Here is a 24,541-nt window from a genome sequence, read left to right on the forward strand (position 1 = left end):
GCCACACCTGGCCCTCGTCTGAAGAGCAGGTTAGCTGCACAGAACAACAAAGGCTCTCAGATTCAAACATCCCCGAATGCCCACTTGTAGTTTATGCAGCCACTGCGGTATTGTGTTTGTGTCTGCTTCTGTGGTGCTCTGTGATCACTGTAAAATACGAGACAAGGAAAAGAAAACCGCAGCGTTCTCTGCTTTTGAACACTGCAAACATTTAGGTCTGGTGCACCACTTACGCTCCTTTATTGTTTTTAATGCCAAGTAAAATGAAATGAGGACGTGCATAAAGCTTCAAAAGAAATTGGCTGCAGTATCTGCCTCACTGGTTTTGCTTCATTATCCTTAAAAAAAATACACCAACTATGTTAAATTGGTGTCATATTTTAAACTCAAATATTCTCAGTTGTACCCTTACCACAAAAACAATGGGATAATTGTGATGAAGTGTAATGCTTTTTGCTCGCACTTACATTTTAATTAGTACACTGATTGGCCTGATGAGGACAGTATTTGGAAGTTTTATTATTTTGGTGGAAAAAAGCAGTGAAAGCCTCAAGTGTGCCTGTGTGATTTTTAAAGAACATTATGCTCCTATTCCATCCTGACTGTTGCTGATAGTATTCCTGGCTATGGCCTGTTTTAACTTTTCTGATATTAAGTATTTTGTGGTGCTTTTTGGGGCGATTGTGGCTCAAGAGTTGGGAGTTCGCCTTGTAATCGGAAGGTTGCCGGTTCGAGCCCCGGCTCGGACAGTCTCGGTCGTTGTGTCCTTGGGCAAGACACTTCACCTACCGCCTACTGGTGTTGGCCAGAAGGGCCGATGGCGCGATATGGCAGCCTCGCTTCTGTCAGTCTACCCCAGGGCAGCTGTGGCTGCAACTGTAGCTTGCCTCCACCAGTGTGTGAATGGGTGGATGACTGGGTGTGTAAAGCGCTTTGGGGTCCCTGGGGGGACTAGTAAAAGCGCTATACAAATACAGGCCATTTACCATCTATATAGTTGACCTTGAATGAACTTCCCTGGTGTAGACCATTGGAAGGACATTTTTGCGGTAATACAGAGAAGCTTTTTTGACTGGTTACTGAAGTTAATGAGGAAGTTCAATAAGGAAGGATTACAATCACATATCTGCCTGCTTTCCTGGGTGTTCGGTCGTTGGTCTATTATTTACACCACTTCCACTTTCCCATGCTGTCGAACTCAGCGTTGACACCAATGCTGACACTAGTCGAATCATCTTTTTGTCCACCTTCTTCGAACCAATCAGCCACCACTCCGCGTGCTTTAAATCTCACAGCTCAACAGTTTTCACGCTCTTGTGCGCTCAGCCCACTTCCTCCCACCGTGGTCACTCAGATCTGTCCTAATTTCTATCACCAGGATTATGTTCTGCTGTGTGGAGTGGATGTAAAGTGTGTAATCGCCAAATAGATTAATTGAATTCTGTATCTCAATAATCGCGTTCAGTTCTTCTTGAACTGGTGTCTCAGTATATAAGGCAGAAAGAAGATTATTACCATATTACCAGTTTAACTTGATATTATGAGATGTTTATTTACACACCCAGCAGGCATGGAGCAACATTTGTCATGTTTTTGTGCTCAGTTATGTTCAAAAGCCACTTGTTAACTTTGTCTGCCTACCATTTGGTGCTGGTACTGGGTTTTTTGTGGCTCTTTCCACTGAAATCAGCTACCTGCTGCCACTACAAACAATGCGGGGCTGTAAGACTAAAACAGTGCGCTGAGTTATTGTCAGCTCTTCATTACAAGTGACCTACTTTCCCAAATATTGCATAGTGCCAAAAAATTGATCACAGCATGCAAAGTCATCTAAAAATGTGCAGAGGACTTCTTTATTTCTTTTCTTTTCTTTTTACTGGCCCTTTTTTTGCTTTCTGTGGTAGATTACCACTTTTATTAGAACTCGCACACATGCACACACAAATAAAGCACGAACATAAACAGACGCACACGCAAATTGTAAAAGCTTCCTCAGAGGTGAAAGCATAAACTACGAAAACAAGCTTCTCTTTGATAAGCTAATACCTGTGTGCCAGCTTCATTCATTCACACACATGGCTTTGCATGTGTTGGCCCTCACTCTCTCCATCTCTCTCTGTCTCTCTTTGACCCAGAAGCATTTCTTCTGCCCATCGAGACTTTCACAGAAGCTAAAAAAAGACACACTTTTCCCATCTCCTATGGAGGAAAGAGAAAAGTAAAGATATGGGAAGCAATGCAGCCGGCCCAGAGTGTCATTATAATAGATAATTTAAAAGCCTTGTGAAAAAAGAAAGAGTGCCATCTTCTGCTATGAACCTAAATATGCATGTGTGCATTGAACATGGCATATTCAATCAAAAGAGATGCTCGTGATGAGAGCACCACTTGTCTTCTCTTCATATACCGACGCAAAACATGGAACAGGAAGTCAGAAAGGCGTCTAAGGGCAATGACAGGAAACAAATGCTCTAATCACACCAGCAAATCTTTAAGTGTGTGCAAGAGAATTCGATTCGGCAAACAGTCACTGACAGATTTTATCTAATGCAACAGCAGTTTTTTATTCACAACCTAAAGACAACTTAAAGTTTAAAGTTTAAGCATTTTTCTTGGTGACAACTTGTAATAGAGATGGTTAGTGATCATACCACATGAGTGCAAATGCCATCAACAGTTTGTCCCAAATTCATTTGCAAGTCAATCAGAGCTTTACTTCATATCATTCTCCTGCTACTTGTCACCTTTTTCTTTAGGTTTCTACATACTGCTAAGTAATGAAGGGAAAATGTCCAAATCTCATGACAAGACCAGCAGAAGTATAGAATGTGTCTTAAATATTTTTAACTTCCCTCCCTTGTAAAGTGGTTCTCAGCACCAGAACAAACAGTGTCTATGGAAATCCACTAACACAGTGTTTCAATTAAATTGAAGCAGCTGGGGTCTAAAGCAATGATAGGTGAGGCTTTGGCTACACAAATAAAACTTATATTAGATTGATATGTGTACGATAAACAGCATTATTATAATTATATTTGTCGACAGAAAAAACGTATGCTAATGCACCTTATCGGCTTCAGTTGAGACTGATGCAACACTTGAACATCAATGGTAATAAAGAGGAAGTGATTCTGTCTAAACACACTACTCTGTAATGAAAACCACAATCTAGTTAAGAGGAACAGTTAACTGATGTCAACAAATATAACGGAACACACAAGATTTTTAAACTTCAGCTGCTGACTGACACGTGTGAGGTAAGCACTGAAATGCACCTTCAGTCCTCCTTTAAAACATGTTTCATGCACAGAGCTTTGATTCCAGCTTAAATGTGCGTCGCAGAGTTTGTGACAAGAGCGTGCAACACGCAAAGAGCCAATGGCTGTTAACTGCAAAAGGATTTTCATGTGCAATTAACCCATTTAACATCCAGTGTTGAATTGGTTCGTACATTTTTGTAAGTGTAGAACAATAACGGTTTTAGTCTGTGAGAACTACCTTTTGATATGAGTGAACATACAAAAATGAAGGAAGTCACTGTACTGTATTGTTTTTCTAGGCTTATGAGTTTGATTTGCATTCATTCAGGATTCAGCTACAAAGTCATCCTCAGCAGTCTAATCATCATCATCATCATCATCATCAGTAAGGACTCTGTGAGCACAGGCTTCCTTAGCCAGCCATTTAAGTAACTTAACAGTATATGTAAAATGTTACATTTAATGTGGATATGTTTTGCCATATGTATCAAAATACATATTCACAGTACTGTGCATATGGCTGATATAGTCTACAATAGAGAAGTGCCAAAAACCTCTTCCTTCTCTGAAATGAAGAGTGAAAGATGCTGCAGGAATGAACTGAAAATTAGCATTAAATACGCTGTGGCTTTTATTGACAACTGTGAATGTTCCTTGAGGATGATTTCATGGTGTAATGTGACACTATAAGTGTGTGAGACAACTCTACTTGCCCTTTTCCAGTGACTAAGCCACCACCAGAAATGACAGGGACAGTAAGGAAGAGAAGAAATATGGAAAAGAAAGGACTGGGTGAATATCCGAGGAGGATGTGTAATAATAAAAGGGATTGATTCTTATAAAGAAGGTGGATTCCGTATGATCTTCATGTATAATCACATTTGAATATAAGAAATGACTGCTACTGCCTTAAAATAAAGACAAATATGACGAAGCATGGACACGGAGAGTATGGACTTGAGGCATTGTTTGCAGCTTTTTTGGCAACACAAATGCCAATTATTCATTGTTGGAGAACATTTCTATTCAGTGCTATTGGTATGTGGTCTAATTCTTCTCAGTTGCCTTGGCGACATGCACATCAGGAGGACAACGCAGCATCTCGCAGCCTTCCAAAGGCAGGCTCTAAATTGTTCAATAAAAGGCAAAAAAAATGTAAAATACCCACACACCTGCCAACAAGGAGGAACTCTCCATAAACCCCGAGCCGCCTCATGGCCATCAGCAGACCTCGGACAGTCATGCCCTCGCAGAAACACACCACCACACGAGCTTTGGGTAGTCGCTCCCGTAATTTCCTCAAAAGGCGGTCGTAATGTTTCTCCCCTGCGTTACTGTAGATCTTGTCCGAGTGAGCAATGCACAAGCCTTCTTGAGAGGCCAGCTCCTTGAAAGCCTCCATGCCACTCTCCCCATAGTTTCCTGCAGGTGACGCAACAAAAGAGACAGTGAGAATAGCGAAATTTTAAATGGCGTCCCATAAAATGTATCTTCAGTGTCTTATAATTCCATTTCTTAATGATGGGTCCATTTTCAGTCATTGAGAGCTTAAAAGATGAAGCTTTCATCTGTGATTGGAATACAATCCACATCTTGGTGTTTTGCATTACATGCCTTTTTATATGCAATAACACACTGGCATCATTAAATATGAGTAATTGCTTTTAACCACACATCTCTAATTATTGTGCTGATGGACAACAAGTGTTTAAAGCACCCCACCCCCCACCCTTCCCACCAGTTGTTCACTGTAACAAGCCCTGACCGAGTTGAAGCTCTGATCCACTGATAATGAGTGTGAGAGTTGGCCGGCTAGTGATTGCAATCAAAGCCAAGAGGGGTGAAGATCGTTGTCCTTGCTTAACAGCATGCTATCCCAATCAAGAGCCCGGCAAAGCTGTTGAGCCTAAATCTTCTATTTTCATGTGAACTACTTTTCTTGACTAATGTGTGAAGAGCTGGATTTCGGATGAAGCCAACGGATCTTTAGCAAGATACCTGGATTGTACAGACAAGTCAATCAGCTGTGCATGCAGGAACACGAACTTGCATTTGATTGTGCTTGTTATCAAAAGGGAATTAAAAGCACCTTTAAATAAAAATGTGTAAACATTGGGCTGTGTGATTGGCTTCACTGCCCCCACCCCCCTCCCTCCCAAACATGGGTGATGGAGAAAAAGTATTCTCTCTGTGCATGGCATGGCTTTACAGAGCGAGGAAGACAGCAGCTGACACAGGCATCACACTAAAGCATTTATTCTGACACAATGTGGCCATGTGTTGGTTTTCCGATAGCCCTTTGATGATATTTTCAATTGCCTCGTTTCATTCTTCCACTGGTAAATGGAAATAATGATATCCAATTATTTTACTCTTTCCATCTCAGCTGTGAGACAGGTGGGTGGTGGTGCATTAGTTGACAGGCCTTTTGACAATGACCACCAAAAACCCACTCGGAGCATTGCAACCAGACGGATGATAATCGGGACAGGTAATTTATGCAATTTCACAGCCCTAGCTGTTGCTACTGGCAACAAGCTGCAATTATAACTTGAATAAGGTGGCAGGGAATAGGAACTCGTGGGCTTAAGACAGTCGTGACCACAGTTTCAGAGATAAATAAAGATAGCTCAAAACAAATTAGTGGATTTACACTGGACTTCTCAAAGGTCGAGTAAGGTCGCCATATGGCAAAATATATTAAGTCTGAATAGACTAAAAAATAGAATGCCTACAGTTAATTAAGTCTTAAAAGTTTATATTGTGCAAAAGTATATTACTGTAATAATAACTGTACGCAATGAAATTCACCCTCCCCTGACTGTGCTCTCATCACTCTTAAATTATGACTTCAGTCCCACAGGATCCTGCTGTAGGTATATTGAAGGTCAGACAGCTGACGCCACCTAGATGTGCCTCCAGGTACTACACCTCCCTAGCTCCCTATCTTCATCTATCTGAAAGCAACCTGTGTCAAAGCCCATCTGCAACACCTGACTATAATAGGACTTTCCAAAGATGTTTTACACTCCCCATGAGTATGCAGTTCCTCAGGGGGGGATCCTGGGTAATGTAGCCTGTCACTCATAATTTGGGCACACAGTCGATGACTGTGTGTTCACCAAGACTTTAATGAAAACCCATGGACATAATTCATGTCATAGTAATTACTTTGTCTTCCCAACCTGTCTCTCCTTTTTACCTCCCGTCTCCACCATAATGCACTGGCAAGACTTCTTGAGACAAAAGTGAGCCCCGCTGTGTGAGACATGATATTCATTTTAATTTATATGCACTGAGAGGAATTTTAAGAACTAACGTCATTTTTCAGTCCAGTCTCACCCTTCACACTTAACAGTTTGAAAATTTCCACAAGAACACCTACAGTTTTAATGTTAATAAAGGGCCTGCTAGATTTCTACTTTTTCAACTTGTAATGATGACTTTAATAACACTGATGAGAAAGTCCAGCTTTGGATCCCAATACTGTAACATCATGCCAATATGAAGAAAAAAGAACATCAGACGACCTGATGTGTAGTCACCTTACACAGTTGCGCATGTTTGTTTGTTTATTTTTTGCGAGCAAGGCACCCATAACTCTGTTTTAGTGTATATGAGATGTTTTGCTGTACATGAGGCTAATACAACCCTCCAAACTAATGAGGGTCTACACTTAATACAGAGATGTGGATGCATTTGCCAAAAAAGCTAGAGACTGACAGGAAGGTGCAACGTGATATTCAAAGAGAAGTAAAATAGCAATCAAATGTCGATCAGCTACCTTGAATTTTAAAAAAAACATACACGTGAAGCTATTTTTATATATAAATATAAAAATATATGTAGTAGCCCTTCACACTTGGACAATCAAACACCCAGGATTGGCACAACATCTTATATAAAAGCTGGACATGTGTCACTGTCTAGCTCCAAACTCTGTGATCAATTACAGCATTGCTGTGATGCTTCACTATGTTGTCCACTAATAGGCTGCAAGACTAGGGGTGAATTATTCTACTGTTGTGGTGGTGTTAGAGACAAGCAGTAATGGGCTCTCACCCTCAGTGTGCACTGCAGACACATAGGTCCAGTTGTAATGCTTGACAATGTCCAGCATGGCCCGAGCCTGAAGGGTGTCTGAAGGAACGACCCTCAGGAAGTACTTGAACAAAGTCTTGTCACTCAGGTCGATGCTGGTGGCAGAGTAGGCAATCTGGGGGATGTTGAAAAGCTGCAACAGGTTTTGCACCTGAATAGCTACAGAGCTGGATCCAGGTCCGATCACACCAGCGATAGGTTTCTTGGAAGGTGGTGGCTGGTTGGATGGGGTACCGTCAATGCACCATTTGGACCCGTCCTTATCATCCCGGATGGAAATGAGGGAGTCCCGGATGAACTCGATGCTCTGCTCCAGGGCGACAGACGAGTGCCAGCAGGAGTCCCGGATCTCACAGCCAAGACTGATGTTGGGGAGCAGGTTGGGATCGGCGTTAATTCGGTCCAAAGTGTGGAACATGGCCTCGACCCTCTGTATGCCGTACTGCTCGCGCACGTCCCCGCACTTCCGCTCGGCCACCTTCTCAGCAGACGGCTGGTGGTGGACGGAGAAGAGCGCGCCGATGATCACGTCTCCGTCCATGCGAGCCACGGAGCGGGAAACAGCACGTGGGACCACCGACCGCTCATAGATGCTGCTGCTGTGGGAGAGCACGAGAACCCGAAAGAGACACGCGGGGAGACACAGGAGAGCTAAGAGACCCATCTTTACGCATGCCATGTTGCGCCACATCGCGTGAGCCGTGCCAACTGTGCAGGCATATCATCTGCTGTCTGCCAGTACTTCCACGCTTATCCCATCCATGACCTGCGAGCACGACACCTGGGAGGCATCCACGCACACCTGCTAAGAAACAAGACAAACTGCTGTGACGTGCAAGCTAGGAGAAACGAGGACAGATGTGCCAAACGTTTATGTATAAAGAGTTGACTAAGCACGCATGCTCCTTTACATCAACGCCCTGCTTCACATTCCTACAGCTGGCAGCCCTCCTTATCCCGCTATTATCAACCACCAGACGCGAGATGCCATTGAGCAAGGCATTCAATACGGACACCCAGCTGGTCTATGGCCAACAGTGGTTCAACAGTACTACTGTCTGGTCTGCCAAGCCTCTACGTCTATTTAACACGTGCGGAGACAGTCCGTTACTTCAAAACCTCGCAGACAATACGGTGTTTTCATTGCAAATGATCGCTTGCTATTTTGTGCGGATGCTGGCTCAGCCATCCACAAGATCAGGCAGGCTGCCGATTTCAGGACCGTGGACAGCGCGCTTTCCAAACACGGTACAAGGACGTCTTTGGGACTACTGGCTGCACTCGTCATCACCTCACAGACGCATTCTTCACGATTTGACTCATCAATAGAAACTATTATACGAATCTATGTGAGTTTAATACGAGGAAGCCTACTAGATAGACGATATACATATAAACATATTATTATTATCCGTCGTGCAGCCTAAGGTACCTCTAGGTTTAAATGAATAATAATAATAATAATAATAATAATAATAATAATAAACAAACTAAGCTGTTACCTTTATAATAGGAACCATGACATGACATGTTCTTATTGTCACCTTTAATCAGTCCATGTTTCCCATTCTGCTACAAACACCATGCACATTCAAACATGTTTTTTTCCTGGTGTGTTAAAACTTACCTGAATCCTTGAGACATGTCGCGTGCCTTCATCCGTCTTCTGTAGCGCGTGGTCTTCGGCGGTATTAGACTTGAGTCTCTCTCTCTCTCTCTTCCCCCCTCTCTCTCTTTCTCTCCGTCTCTCTCTCTCTCTCTCGTATTTCTTGCTTGCTCTCTCGACTCCAAACATGAAAATGAACATCCCCTCTGCAAGTGTCACCCCATTCCCCCTCCCCCTCCCCGTGTCTAAGCCCATAAATCTTGCAATGTTTTATGAGAGATAAGAATACGAGCATATGAGCAAAATCTGTATTTAAACATAACGCACAAAAAAAATGCATATTCTGAGCATTTTGTGACGTCAGGTGAGCAGGGCACTAAAAAATCTATTCTGTAGTTGTTCATGTGTGTGTGGATGTTTATGTTGGATACAGGCTTTTGTATATCATTATTTCAATTAACTTGTATTTTGTCACTTGCTTTATTTTGAAAGGGGGAACGAACATCAGATTAGTCTGAAGTCTGGCGTTACACACCATTTTGAGTCATTTGACAGCTGAAGAGAGTTTTAGGACGTTGAACTGAGAAGTGCAAACAACAAACAGAGAGGAGCCTGCTTCTCATATCTCCACTCGCTTGAGTTTACTTGAGGCCTCTGGCTCCAGCACGAAAAATAAGCCCTGGATGTTTTTAGCACGGAGTAGAGTCTGTTGCGCCACCTAGCGTTCGGTTGAAGGAGCTCGATGACTTATCAGTCATTAGGTCAACAAAACCGGCCACGGATCTCAGCTTTTCGACCCTTAAGCAGATTCAAAGAGCTGCCATTAGGACGTAAGATCAATTTTTTTTATGTATTTTTAAATAATTATTCCCTGTGAGTTATGATTACAGAGAGGAATCTGAAATAATTTCGCTCAAATCTGGCGAAATTGCGAGTGAATTTAGTAATTGTTTCATCTTTACCCATCCATTATGATAAGCAAAGGTTTCCCTCCCGAGAGGCATGTATTCTCAAGTAGTGGGCCCTTGTCGTGACTCACGCCAGGCGGTATGAATCAAAAATAAACTTATACAAAGGCGTCACTACTGCCATTCCTGGTGCCCGGGGCTCCGGGAGCGAGCATCTGATATTGAACCTGAATAGAAGTGACATGTTTAAGAAGGAGACACTGCTGGATACTACGGCCAGCTGTGGGCGGGGACTTCAGCCTGAGTGGGTGGACCGCAAGGCTTTGTAGCAGCCACTTAAGAGTGATATTATTTAGATTATGCAATATTAGTGAAAACAGATAAGAAAAAAAAACCCTTAAATTTATTTTATAAACTGGGTATTGTATGTTTGATGTCCATTTAGATCAGGGGTGTCATACATAAGGCCAAAATCGGCAAGGCCAAGACAGGACAGCTTTAGAAAATGTGAACTTTTAATTGTATTTTACAGCTTTTCAAATTATATCCTTTCCCTTTAGTTGGATTCATACCACATATATACGTCGCTTCTTACACTGAGTCCAAAAAAAGGACATTTTCTGTGAAAATGAAAACTTTATAGTTTATAATTATAAGACAGTCTGGGAAAAATATTTGCTGGAACCTTTTCTGTAATTTTACACATTTATCATGTTTTTTATGGGTCCGGCCCACTTAAGATTAAAGTCACCTATGATGCAAAATGAGTTTGACATTCCTGATTTAGAGTTTGCATTGTTTCCACCTTCTGCTATTAATACAGTTGCTGCTTATGCTTGCAAAAAGAGACATTACAAAAAAAATAGATAAATCACCCACAAAACACTCTTACCTAGCTATTTTACATCTTCAAAACCTTACTGTCATCAATCAACGTTTTGAAAAGTCTTATGTTACTAGTCCTTATTTTGTTCCGCTTGCAGCAATGTCTGCCCATCTCATCCAGAGCAGACGATTGATAGCCTCTCTTAAAGACAGAAAATAAGAACTGCTTAATAAGCAACAGTGAAAAGATGATACATAAATATCTGTTTTCTTGTTGAAATATTTTACATTAACCCCCTCGTGAATATGCACAGATAGACATGGTTTTCAGGTTGGTGGGGGTGGGTGAAGTGAGAATTAAAAATAATCTACAAAGACCAAGAAAGTTTTCACAGTTCTGTGAAAAACTAAGTAGTATAGACTACAACCCTCTATAAAATTAAAATTAAATGGACTCAATTAATCGATCATCAATAAGTGTGAGCACTTTTATAAAAGCCAATGTTTTGGCAGTTTGCTGGTCTAGAGCATTAAGGTGCAAAAACCCATGAGCTACATCTCAGAATCTACAAGCGTCAGTTAGTATGTTTAATGTTAAAGGTCACAATTAGAAAAAGACAGGACAAGTGTCGCTTGTTTGGAAGTGAAAAGAAGATCGCAGTACAGCCTTGGTTTGTCAAGTTGCATCTGAACAACCCACAAGACTTCTGGAATAAAATCCTTTGGACAGAAAAGATCAAAGTGGAGATGTTTGTCTTTAATGCACAGAACCACATTTGGAGAAAATCAGACAAGGCATATCAGCACAAACACCTCAACTCATCCCTTAAGCACGGTGGCAGACTGGCAATGATTTGGGCTTGTTTTGCAGTCATAGGGCTTGTGCACCTTGCAGTCACTGAGTCAACCATAAACTCCTCTAGAGTCAGATGCGAGGCCATCTGTCCAACAGCTAGATCTTGGCCTAAACTGGATTATGCAACTGGACAATGATCCCAAATACAGCAGTAAATCTGCAACAGAATAGTTAAAAAAAACAAAAGAAACAAGATGTTGCAATAACCCAGTCAAAGTCCAGACCTCAACCTGAGTGGACCTGAATGCATTTTGTTTGTTTTATTTAGTTCTTTAAATTAAATGACAGTGAGACTTCGGTTGATATGATGTTGATATGATGTAAAACAGCAATATTCCCACTGCATGGGTTTGTTTCAGCACCTCGTGACAGGTGTATTCAGTTCTGCTCAGCTTTGATGTGTCCGTGAGTCAGCTCCCCCGGGTCCTGTGGTGCTGTTATGTAGGTGGCCTCGACCTCTAAACGTGGCACGTCCTTCTGTTAACAGCAATAAAGTGAGGCACAGTCCATCTTTTTCGACCTGGGAGGAGGCTTAACAAAAACAACAGTGCAACAGTGACCTCTCCTGTTTGTTAGCAATTACTGCATGTTAGTTGAAAAATGTTTGTAAAGCTGCATTCTCTTGGACATATTAGACTCAAAAGTTTATATTACTTCTGTTTTTAAAGAGGAGCAATTTTCAGTTTAGCAGGTTATTCATTTTCTTACTTTTTCGAAAAAGTTAGAATCACCAGCACATGGGAAAATCAGTAATCTTCTTTCTAATGATCGTTTAAGTCATATTTGTAATGTTTTGTGGACTTAAGGCCAGCAAATTTATTTGTAAGCTATTTTTTTGCACGCAGACATAATAAAATGAACAAATAAAATAAATATCCGGTACACATTAAGGAGCTTCCGTCATCAGTTCATACACAGTACATTGTAAGGTATCCAGAAATTGCTGAACAGAAGCAAACAAGGAATACAAGTTATTATTGGAAAAAATCTTTTTTTTACTAATGGTTTAATCTATATAAAATAATCAGGTTTGTATGATGTAATATGCCAGTTTTGTTAGTTAGACTTGCAGTTTATAATGAATTGAAGCTGAACTTAACTTAATTATTGGACCCTCTTGTCCATCCTTATCCAATGGTGTTGGACGAAAGTCCTGTTAATCTTACAGAACCCAACACCATTGGATGGGAGTACGTATAGAATCAGCAGTGGGATGTAACTCAGTACATTCCATCAGGAACTTTACTAAAGTATTGTTTCAGTGTAATTGGATGTTGTTACTTTCTCCTTCTATTTACAATTGTTGTAAATATTGTACTCCAAACAATTTATCTCTCTCTCTCTCTCTCTCTCTCTCTCTCTCTAATCACATTATTAAACACATCATTAAAGTGATATACACACATTACTGAAGTAACATTTGTGTGTTCCTATGATATATGTTTGGGCTTCCAAATATATTTTTATAGGTTTTACAAATTTTAATGCTACAATGTCAAAATAACCCATGATATAACAGTACAGGTTTATCCCGTCATAGTTATTATAGATGTCATGATGTATAAGTGGAACTAAACAATGACCATAATGTGTCCTTTTTTAAAAAGTTTAGATTAACTGTTCAGTTAAAAACACCAGTTTTTCAGTATTGTTTGCTTTTAACATCGTTGCAAAACTCCATGTCTTCGCCTATGTAGGCAACTCCCGTGATTATTCTCAGCTTTTTTTTTTTTTTTCTTTTACCCCGTGTAAAACAGATGTGCGCTTTGGTCAATAAAGTTTTGAACACAAAAAAAGAGAAAGGCTGAGAGGATATGTAGCTAGCTACTGGCTATCATTAGCACTTTCTCTATAGCCGTAACTGCAGTTAACAGCTGGGTTTGTTGTAATTTTTTTAAATACTTTTGATCGGACTTTTTGCTGCCAACATTACGATCAGGTAAGAAGTGCCCTGCATGCTAGCCCGGGTTTATACCGCTGTTGTTTTGAACCGTTCAACTTCCGAGCTAGCTAGCTGTTGTTAGCTAACAGTATGAGCCTGCCTGCCATTGTTACAAAAACAAGTTGATTTGATGGTGAAGGAGCTGATGACAACAAACAAGCTTGCAGCACTGGACTCGTAATATACTACTGTACACGGTAGTGAAAGCTTCTCGTCTTTTTTTGCTCTTGTTTTAAGTAAACTTAGCGAGGAACATTAATCTAGCCACGCTGTGTTTTTGTGTTACGTTTGTTGTCAGTGAATGCGCTTTATTTGGGTCAGACATCTGAAAAGAGATGCTGGTTTAAAAAAAAAGTAACTAGTATTGTTTTGTTAAAATATTGTGGATGTTAGTCGCGTGTTTGGTTATGTATTTATACATGCTGCAAGGTTTAGAAGTGACGGGGTAGCGTTTAACTTTCCAATGGATTTGTTTGCATTCACTCGTTTGCCTGAAGTGGTTACAGAAACAGATGCTCTGAGTAACTTGCCACTGGCATCAGGGTTTTTTGTTTTGTTTTGCTTTTAATCTTTTTACACGTGAGATTTAAAAATGGCTGCACCGTAAGTGTCCTTTCTACATGTCCAGCTTCGTTGGATACATTTTAGACGTGTTTTCAACTCTTAAAGATGTCACTAGCTGATCTCTGGCTACAAAATAACTTTATTTAATGTGTTCCGTTCACAACTTCTGTTAAAGTCTTTAATATAATCTAGAATCATTCATTATGAGCCAACACACTTTTGCATTTTATGCCCGTAGGAAGTTAAACTTTAAGTGCACTATCAAATGCTAGTGCAACAGTGGAATTACACTGGCTATGTAGATTCTTAAAAATGAAGATTTATTTTGCTCCTAAATTTGATTTAATAAAATTTATTTGTTTTGTAAGATTTTTTTGGAGCCTTGCCAGTGAATGACATAATAGATACAGCAATGTGTTTATTATACTCAAAACGAGTATGCTGTTTTTCAGTATAAGTTCATTTGTAACATTTTATAAACAGAACACACTGCCGACTCAAATCATGCACAAAATTAGGGAGATATGTTATTCTCCTGTCCAAAATGTGAAAAAGAAAACGTTTCAGCGTCCTGCACTGACCAGGGAATTTTCCTAATAAGGTACTGTATGAGACAGCCTTTTAGGTGTGTCACGTGACTGCAGCTGAGTTTGTTATTCTTTAGCAGAGAGGGCACTGTTTCACAGTTACCATGCAGGCTTCATTCATGGAAAGAAGAAAACTGCAGAATATTTAGGTTTGCTTTGTTACTACTGATTTTTTTCCCCAGTGCATTCATATGAGGCATGTTATGTTGTATACAGAGGGGGCAAGTATAATGCGCTGCTCTTTCATCGAATAATTTGTGACAATAAATTAAAACGGTTCGTACACTTCTTTTGAAATATACTGCAATGAACTACAGTAAAAGTCTCTTTTAAATGCAGTTTCTGCTACCTAGAAATATCATTTCTGTTGTATTACCTACTTTTCTTGTTGCACTTTTAAGAAGCTTTGATGCTTTGCTTACATGCTATTTGGTTGAAATAAAGATCTTTAGTACTGAGGCATGGCTCTCATGTGTGACATCTACTGGTTTGTTGTAGTTGTAACAACCTTTCAAGACTTGACTAAAACTCTAAGACAGCATAATACTGATTTTATAGTTTCCTTTATTTTATGTGTACAAGGAAGGGCTCAGATGGCTACTTTTTTTTTTTTTGAATTCTTTTATCTTTAATATTTCTCATTTAGAAAGAACAGCTGTAGTAAATGCAGATATGCAATGTGCAACATACTTCATGTGGTGCCGAGATGGCGTACATGTCAGTTATTGTTGTTAGCAGGTATATTCCCAGTGACCATTGTGAACTGTCTTTTCAAGATGATGCTATTTATTCTAATTGTAAAACGCAAAATATAGCAAAAAATAAATAAATCTTGGTTTCGTCATTTACTGTATTGTAATAATATCACACTGCATTCTGTTGCTTTTTGACTCGAGCTCCGATACTGTATTAAAGCAGTTTGCTCCACAGATGTAGAGCAGACTTTGTTGCTTATGTGTCGTCGCCCTACACTTACTGCATTTGATCTTTTGGCAGGACTGTGGACTGTCTTCTTCCAGAGTCACTCCCCATCACTCTGGTCTGAAGATGGAAGAGGACCACGTTCACTGTATGTCCTGTTTTAACCAGAGGTGCACGGTCAAAGCTGAAACAGGAGTTTCTTGCGAGCTTATAACGTGTCCTTTAGTTTGTGGGGCTGTTTTTCACTCCTGCAAAGTGGATGAACATCAACTTATGTGCCCACTGATGAGGATTCCTTGCCTAAACAGTGGATATGGTTGCCCCGCCACCCTGGTGCGCAACCAGATGTATGCTCACCTGGAAGTGTGTCCAGCTGGACTTGTGTGCTGTACTATGGAGTGGAACAGATGGCCTGTTAGCTGCCTGGATTATACTTCCTATGAAAGCCTGAGCCGTGGTGTGGAAGAGGTGGAGCAGCTGGACATGGCACTTGCCCTTCAGGACCAGCGTACACTGCTGGAGTCCCTCAAGGTGATTGCCATGGCACCTACTGCACAAGGAGAGCCACTTGTCAGTGTTAGTAAAGAGAACAGAGCGACACACTCCACTTTACAAACATGTGCTCCTAAGGCCTCCTCATTTATTCAGTCACCTTCCCCGCTGCCAGCCACTCATCAAGCACAGCCACACCCACCAGGCTCAGCAAAGGAGAAAATTTTCAGTGGAATTAATGGCTTGAATGAGGAGCACTTTGGTAAACTGTATGAGGCCACAGTTGAGACTGCAAGAAGCTTAGCTGCTGCTTTAGACTTTGTTAGCAGTGCCAGCTCTGGTGAAACCAGCGCAGAGCGTGTGAACAAAGAAGCTGCTGTACAGAAAAGTAGATTGAGCAACAATGGAGACTTTCAGAATGGACTGGAAGACGAAACACCTGCAGCTTCAGATAGTTTGCATAAAAGCGGCATTGAGGAGGAAAGTGTTTGTTCAAGCTGTTTGAGTGGAAATGGGTCTCTAAACGAAACAGACGTAATGATTGTGAATACAGCCAATGGACCATTTTTAGGGGCACCTGAGGCTTGTCTTGAGACGGCCTGTCCCATTGAGGTTCAAGATAACTTGCATGCTGATGACTCTCAAGAATTACTTGCCCGTCAAATGGCACCTCCACTCCATGTCAGAAAGCCTGTGGCACAGAGGGCTGGTCATATCGTTCTAGAAGATAGAGGGTTCTTTCTTTCAGAAAACCATGGGGTCAAGAGGAACTACCAGACCTTTAGGGGCCCAAGCCAATCTTCATTTTCTAATGGTCAGATGGGTATCACTCCAGGCAGGTCATTGTCTAGGTTCCAACCCGTAATGGAGGACAAGGCAGTGGATACTTCAGAGCTAGAGCAGGATGACGACCCCATGGGTCTAGGAGAGATCGATCTGATCACAGCAGCCCTGCTCTTCTGTTTAGAGGAGTCTAGAGAGTGCAGAAGGATCTCTGATACAGTCTATATTGATGGTTACCATGTTAACTTTGGCACACAGACTTTCACCTTTCCTGCTGCAATCTTAGTCACTAACACCAGAGTGGGTGACATGGCCTCTGCTTCTGCCTGCGACCATGCTGCCCCACAGATCTCCTACCCCAGCCCTTTCCGTACCCTCCGCTTAGGTCTCGTCCTGGAAGCTCTGGAGGTCGAGGCAGTCCCCCATAACCGTTACCTCCCTCCTAACCCCCGCTACCAGCATATGTTCCCCTTTGTCTGTGGTCAGTCATTCCGCCGGGACCAGTTTTCATCCCATTTCACAAATGTCCACGGTGACATTCACGCTGGTCTCAATGGTTGGATGGAGCAACGCTGCCCCCTGGCATATTATGGCTGCACGTTTTCCCAAAGAAGATTTTACCCATCTGTCCAGGGGGCAAAGGTGATTCATGACAGGCACCTCAAATCCTTTGGAGTCCAGCCTTGCCCTAAAGCAAAACTTCCAGGTGACTCCCAGTCAGACCAGTTTAGTGGGCTTCCTATTGAGATACTGTGGCACATAGCTGGATTCCTGGACAGTTTCAGCTTGTGCCAGCTGTCATTGGTATCAAGGACTATGAGGGAAGTGTGTGCCAGCCTCCTTCAGACCAGGGGTGTAGTGGACCTGCAGTGGGAGCGAAGACAAAGCCCTGGTCCTCATGGCACTGTGTCATGGCAGACGAAAAATAAAGTAAGCAGAAATCCAGTGTACTGTACTGTATACTGGTGTTTAACTATTTCTCTAAAATAGTTATTAAAATTTCTTGTTAGCACCAATGTATATAGCTATCGTACTACCTATATTAAATGCAAAGTAATATATAAAAGGCCAGATTTTAAAGATAATAAATCAAAAACTACTTTTTTTATTTACTACCCCAGGTTTGGCGATTCAGCACTGCCTTCAGCCCGGTGTTATCGTGGGGCTTCACTGATGTTCCCAGCATGTCGAACCACCTTAAGAAGTGCCACTTCAACTCTGTGGAGCACAAGACCGAGCCTGTACCCCTTCCCGCCATGTGCACCGCACGGGATGGACATTCACTCCGTCGCGTCCTACGCCATGTTAACATCTGACCAAACACAACCGACCAATCAAAGCTGCATGAGATTCACTGCCGTAATCTGTGAATGCTGCAACTAAAAAAAAATCTCTTCCTGCATCACACTAGATTATGAAGAAGCCTTAATGAAAACACTTCACTTGCCAGGTTTGTTGTGTGTGTGTTTGAGGTCCCTGTGGAGAGAGAGAAATAAAACAAACATTTCACTTCGCATGGATATGATCTGAAAATGCACACTTATTCTGATAAGATGAACTATATTTTCTTGAGTACAGATATGCACAGTGGATTTATATTATTCTATGTGATATGATATCTATATTAACAGGAATTTAAATGTTTTCACACTCTTGCCTTTCAGTAGTAGCCATGGGGAAAAGCAGATTGTTGTTTTTGTTTGTTGGCATAATTTCTGTCTGTCAGAAGGTATGCTAGCACTTTATATAATATTTGCTATTCCCTCTTCAGTGACCCTAAATGATATAGCTCTGATCTCTTTAAGTGTCAGCCAAGTGCAAACTTGTTGTCTGGGTGTGTAGGATGTCCGAATGTGAGTGTAAACAGATGGATAACACAGAAATGCATGTGCTTTAATACAGTTTAATAAAGTCTTTACAATTTTTGTAAAGTTATTTCTTATTTTTGGAGGGTTTGTTTCATTTATTTATTTCTACTACTGTAACTAGGCTAGTATAGTTAAATCACAGTTAAATTATTAATTAAAATTGCATAGCTGTCTTTCTAAAACTAGTATTTCAGAAACTGTTGATCTACTGGTATTTCCTGCAGAACCATCTCTTGAGTTTAAAAAGGATGGTCTTCAAAATATCAAGTGAGCATCAGTTCCCTGGACATGTTTGCCATGTGTTCCCTAAACACATGGCAAATTTTGAAACAGATGAACTATAGTATCAGATGACGCCACCAGGTGTTACTCCAGTCAGGTACAAACTGAAAACTGAGGCTACAATTTGCAGAGGCTCACCAAAATTGGACATAATATTGGAAAAACGTCTCACGAGTCTCTATTTCTGCTGCAATACATGTCTGTAAACATGAAAGCATGATTCATCCTGACTTGTATCAACAACTCAGACCACTGCTAGTGGTGTGATAGTGTGTGGGACAGTTTCTTGGGACACTTTGGGCCTCTTGGTACTGATTGAGCATTATTTAAATAGTGTACCCATCTTCCGATGGCTGCTTCCAGCAGGATAACGCTAATGTCACGAAGCCGATTTCATCCCAAACTGGTGTCTTGAACGTGGAAATGAGGTCGTTGTACTCAAATGTCTTTCACAGTCACCAGACCTCAACCCAGTACAGCAGCTTTGGCATGTGGTGGAACAGGAGGTTTCATCCTGGCTGTGCTGCCAATAAATCTGCAGCAGTTTGCAGATTTTTTTGGCCATTATTGCAATCTATGAAAAAAAACAGTGCATTTAAAAACTATAGCTACATCTATTATTGTCATCAACTCTAGAATAACATTTATGGTATAATTTACATTAACCTCAGCTAAATTAATTATAAAACATTTTCACCACTTCTTTTTCTAGTCAAATATCAGCATTAAAATATTCATAAACAAATACAACAGTATTTATATTCTCCTGGTGAAAATACAGGAAAACTGTGGTATTTACTCAGTGATAAAAATCATCTACATTTTATAATTGTGTGAAAATATTTCTATTGCGTCTAGTACTAGATTTAGCATCAGTGTATTTATATTTTACATTTGCATTTAGATTATTCTTAATTCAAAAAGTACATCTACTACTAATGTTTTTGATTATTAATTATATTTAACTAATAATAATTATTCTCTTTTGGGTCTGACAGGATCAAACGGTTCATGAAAAACATGTTTCCTCAGTGTCTGTACAGCTGCTCATCCTACCTACTTGCAGGTATGGGAAAGAAGTCTGACTAAAATGAGCCACAGCTCCATCTGTTGGCCAGATAACATCACTGCAAAGTCTGGACTCAATCCCCAACTTCTACTACAGAGATATAATATACTAAATGCTGCTTCCTTATTCACAAGAGGTTGTCACAGTGGGTAGCTTTACATGTTTAATTTAGCAGGGTTTTTTTTTTTGCCGGATGCACTTCCTAATGCAACCCCAAAGGGATTTGTTTCTCCTCCCGGGATCATATAGTGAAACATCATTAGCAAGTGAAGATTAAATTAACAGAATAAGCAGAACAAGCCAACCAATCATCTAGCTGGTCCAGCCAGCAGCCCACAGCCAGGCTCCACCATCAGCTAGCTGGTCCAGCCAGCAGCCCACAACCAGGCTCCACCATCAGCCCACAGCCAGCCTCCACCATCAGCTAGCAGGTCCAGCCAGCAGCCCACAGCCAGGCTCCACCATCACCTAGCAGGCCACAACCAGGCTCTACCACAGGTCTACCAGGTCTATCCGTCAGTCAGCATGTTATCCTCAGTAGTCTTTTTTCCTTTATTGCTTTTATTGACAGCTTTTTGTCTACATGAGGTGCAGAAATAGTCTGTGGAGCAAGAGAAACCATACTTCTTACTCCTCTCAAAGGGAACAAGGTGGGATTTTACATCTTTTAGAAGCTTCTCAAACGTGATCATCAGCAGAGATCTCATTTCAACTGATTTAACTGATTTATTTATTCCAATATGTGTAAAAAGAAAATGTTTTATTGTTCTTCTGCTTCTTTTATCTGGAAATGTGCAACCTAATCCCGGTCCAGATTGCAAATGCTTAAGTACTCCTTGTGATTTTAAAACTCGAACAGGTCTTGGTATCACTCATTGAAATGTCAGAAGTCTTCTTCCCAAACTTGATTTTGTGAAAATTTGGATGAGAAAGTTAGATACCGATATTCTCATATTATTAGAAACCTGGCTTACAAAATTGATTACTGACAAAGACAAAACGGGCTATAATCTTTTCCGTTGCGACCGCCCCAGAAAGGATGGCGGTGTTGCAATTTATGTAAAAAGCAAATTCCATGTTACTGTTGATTCATCGGTATCTGTTTGTAAACAGTTTGAACTTCTTGCCCTCAAGCTCCAACTTTTCAAGGGCTATTTTATTACCATTGTGGGTTGTTATAGACCCCCCTCGGCTAGTAGTAGATATTTTTACCAGCTTTGTTAAGTATATAGCAAGTATATAGCACTATTATCCGATGTGTGCAAGGACACCGAGCTGCAGGAATGGATCAATGAGATATTTACACACGGCGTCTTAGGAAACAAACTCTCTGGTAAATAATAAATAACCTTAATTGTATTTGTCACATAAAGCCTAGGTTATAATGAAAAAAAATAGTGACTGACAGTGAGCGTTCTGTTAACAGGGTTTCCGGCATCCTTTAATACTGTTGAGGAGGTGATCAAGTTTATCACCATGGTGATCTTCACAGTGTCAGTTCAACATGCTGCACTCAATAATGGACAGGTATGACAGCACACTATGTAATTATGTTTGATCAAGTACAGTGAGTCTTTGCATCTCCAATAAGGAATTGATTCAGCTGCCTTTTGGCCACAGAGAAGTGTCTCTATTCTATTCCATGTTTCCCTGGTTTGCATTTTTGTAAAGGATACATACTGCAGCAGATCCAGAGAAACACCTCATAATTTTACAAGAAATTTAGGAGCATTTGGCTGAGTCAAGTCATTCCAAGTTACTGCACCCAGTTCTTTGGATCATTGTCCCATCATGCTGGGATAAGCTGAGTTATCAGATTTTATGCAAACATGTGAATGTTGTCAAATTCTGACATTCTGAAACCAACTACATTTTCCAGATATTCAACTTTCACCTAATGTTATCATAAGGTGAAGCAAAAATCAAAAAACACACATTATGGCACGCAAAATCTTGGACCACATTTATCATTTATATAACTATATAAAACATTTAGTAAAATCTGCTTTGTCAGTTATTCTCTCCGACTATAATTCCCTTTGCTTTATGTATCAGAAAAACATAATAGAAGAATAATAGAATTTGCTGTAGCTCTGAAGATATTGATGGATAATGTTTAACATGAGCACAGATATCTACACTTATTTACATAGATACAATAGCTATGTCCTTTGTTTGAAAAATAAAGCAAGTCATTTATAAAAACTTCTGTTTCATTCTAGTTTGACTACAGCTCCTGGATGCCCTGTGGCTCACTCCTGCTTCACAAACCTGCTCCAACCACAAAGGGGCAGTCAAGCATGACGACATTATTGGAGACTCTTCCAAATATTGGGGAGACAGTAAAGTTTGCAGGAATGCTTTGGATACTTTCCCACAACTATACAGATGTGGTATGTATCTTTTTTTCTTTTCATGCTTTATTTATATTCCTTTAAAAAAAAAATATCACAAATAAAATATTGTTAGTCTGACCAACTAATTTTGCCTTCTGCAGGTTCTGTTGGGTCAGTACCCTGAAGAACGATTCGATGAACCTACCCCGAAACAAATGATTAAAGAGTTTCAAGCAGAGCTGTCCTACCTCAGTGAAGAAATTACAGCAAGAAATTCTCGGCTTGAAGTACCCTACACATATCTGAACCCGACTGAAATAGAGAACAGTGTAACCATTTAGTCAACAATACATGGTACCCTGCTTTCTTTGTCTATAATTCTGGTACATATAGTACCAAGTGAGGTGACGCTGGCAGCTTCTCAGGTTTTATATTTTAGTTGTATCATGATAAATAGGCATGTACATCTACTATGTATTACATAGATTACAAGATTAGTTTGGGGACATTGGGGGACATTTTCTTTAACAAAAAAATGAGAAAATGGTTTTTAATTTGTTAGAATTTCATGCTTTTTAAAGAATATACATACAATTAAAATAGTTTGTTCCTATACGGCTAAAAGTAGCATACACATCTGAGTAACTAACCCCAGTGAGTTCAGACTGTCACTGCTTTTTTTGGTTGAAGGAGGCACATGATAGACACATAGTGTGTGCATATCAGACGTCACAAAGGATAATGCCTATTACCTTAACACACACTTGTTAACTACTTATAGATATGTAAAGGTTAGTCCTTCTTTTACAATGCTGAAGATTTAGACTATGAGCCAATGTAAAGTTTATAATAATAATAATAATGGATTGCATTTATATAGCACTTTTCGGGGCCCTCAAAGCGCTTTACAATTCCACTATTCCTTCACGCTCACATTCACACACTGGTGGAGGCAAGCTACAGTTGTAACCACAGCTGCCCTGGGGCAGACTGACAGAAGCGAGGCTGTCATATTGCGCCATCGGCCCCTCTGGCCATCATCAGTAGGCGGTAGGTGAAGTGTCTTGCCCAAGGACACAACGGCCGAGACTGTACGAGCCAGGGCTCGAACCGGCAACAAGACAAACTGCCAACTCTTTGAGCCACGACCGCACAAATTTATAGCACATTTGTATAAAATAAAAAGCACTGGTAATGACCAAAATCATTTTTTTATGTTTCTGTAATGGTTAGTGCAGCAGTATGCACGAGCTGAATTGTAAGTATTGTTATCCATTAATTTTCAAATGTACTGTTTTATAAAAAAGAAGAAGAAATAGTGAACTAAGTATTTTTTTATTAAGATACCAAATTTTATTATTTACTTGCATTCCTGAACAGAAAAAAATATATGCTTGGTTCAAGTCCAATGTGTTGGGTAAAATTTTAGTGTAAAAATGTGAACTCACTTTATTTCCCTAATAACAATATAACTCTTAATTTTAAACAACTTTTTGACAAAGTTCTAAAATATTTATTTTTTGTTTTTTTATGACAGGTGGCCTAACAAATATGTTAAGCACTGTACAATATGCATGTTTTTTACTTTCTTTTTTAAATCTCTGTGGTTCAGAATTGATTTAAAGGATCAGCCAAACAATGTAAAAACGCTGGGAAACAGAAAAATTATCAAAAAGATTATCCAAAAAAAAAAACATGATGCAGGTACAGACCTGCAGGAAAACCTGCCTCACCACACAAATTCTTCAAACTGGCTTTAAAACTAACAAACACAAAGAAGGAAATTTATTCAGCAACAGAACGGTGGGAACAATCACTCTTTGTATAAAGCTGTATGTTTTCATTTTCATCTTGCTGTGACATTAAATACCAATAAAGAAACACTAATGAGGCTCAGCAAATTCAAGCATTAAAAATCTTTTTGCATCTCTGATTTCTTTTTCTGTAGTTTCCACAATGCAATCATGGGTAAATAAAAGCTAAAGGTGACAACAGCTCGCACGCATTACGCATGTGAGCTGTTGTCACTAGACCACATATACAGTACATCACTTTATGTGGAACAGAAAGGGGAGTGGACAATTTCAGCCGAACATTAAGACAGTCATTCTCAAAATAAATCTTGGAAAAGAAACTTTTAT

General features: G+C 40.2%; 3 protein-coding genes across 8 annotated transcripts in view; 2 read left to right on the forward strand and 1 right to left on the reverse strand.

The window, feature by feature from the left end:
* Positions 1-9,174, reverse strand: part of grm1a (glutamate receptor, metabotropic 1a) — a 35,087-nt gene extending 25,913 nt beyond the window's left edge. The window contains exons 1-3 of one of the 5 annotated variants that reach the window (XM_040017261.1): positions 8,989-9,174; positions 7,323-8,163; positions 4,433-4,682 (exon numbers count right to left, since the gene is read on the reverse strand). In XM_040017261.1, the coding sequence (XP_039873195.1) occupies positions 4,433-4,682; positions 7,323-8,052 (980 nt within the window). In that variant the 5' untranslated portion in view covers positions 8,053-8,163; positions 8,989-9,174. Of the gene's footprint in view, positions 1-4,432; positions 4,683-7,322; positions 8,241-8,988 lie in introns of those variants that run through there. The other 4 variants (XM_040017259.1, XM_040017262.1, XM_040017263.1 and 1 more) reach the window with 4 other exon arrangements.
* Positions 9,175-13,331: 4,157 nt separating this feature from the next.
* On the forward strand, positions 13,332-18,787 carry fbxo30b (F-box protein 30b). Of its 2 annotated transcripts, none has more exons than XM_040017984.1 (3): positions 13,332-13,495; positions 15,646-17,775; positions 17,967-18,787. In XM_040017984.1, exons 2-3 carry the CDS (start codon positions 15,697-15,699, stop codon positions 18,159-18,161), a joined length of 2,274 nt encoding a protein of 757 aa, XP_039873918.1. In that variant the 5' UTR covers positions 13,332-13,495; positions 15,646-15,696; the 3' UTR covers positions 18,162-18,787. The 2 variants fall into 2 exon arrangements, with proteins under 2 accessions (XP_039873918.1, XP_039873919.1); XM_040017985.1 differs by lacking the exon at positions 13,332-13,495 and adding an exon at positions 13,517-13,695.
* Positions 18,788-21,289: 2,502 nt separating this feature from the next.
* Positions 21,290-22,980, forward strand: LOC120724600 (hydroperoxide isomerase ALOXE3-like). The gene is made up of 4 exons (XM_040016875.1): positions 21,290-21,397; positions 21,491-21,591; positions 22,287-22,457; positions 22,562-22,980. Exons 2-4 carry the CDS (start codon positions 21,541-21,543, stop codon positions 22,739-22,741), a joined length of 402 nt encoding a protein of 133 aa, XP_039872809.1. The 5' UTR covers positions 21,290-21,397; positions 21,491-21,540; the 3' UTR covers positions 22,742-22,980.
* The last annotated feature ends 1,561 nt before the right edge of the window (positions 22,981-24,541 follow it).

The sequence above is a fragment of the Simochromis diagramma genome, unplaced genomic scaffold, assembly GCF_900408965.1.
Source record: "Simochromis diagramma unplaced genomic scaffold, fSimDia1.1 OVJJ01000802.1, whole genome shotgun sequence".
NCBI classification, from domain to species: domain Eukaryota; kingdom Metazoa; phylum Chordata; class Actinopteri; order Cichliformes; family Cichlidae; genus Simochromis; species Simochromis diagramma.

Coding starts and splice junctions, on each gene's coding strand:
- fbxo30b (XM_040017984.1), top strand. CDS start 15,697: ATGGAAGAGGACCACGTTCACTGTATGTCCTGTTTTAACCAGAGGTGC. Junction 17,776..17,966: donor CATGGCAGACGAAAAATAAA/GTAAGCAGAAAT, acceptor TTACTACCCCAG/GTTTGGCGATTCAGCACTGC.
- LOC120724600 (XM_040016875.1), top strand. CDS start 21,541: ATGGTGATCTTCACAGTGTCAGTTCAACATGCTGCACTCAATAATGGA. Junction 21,592..22,286: donor CTGCACTCAATAATGGACAG/GTATGACAGCAC, acceptor GTTTCATTCTAG/TTTGACTACAGCTCCTGGAT. Junction 22,458..22,561: donor CCCACAACTATACAGATGTG/GTATGTATCTTT, acceptor TGCCTTCTGCAG/GTTCTGTTGGGTCAGTACCC.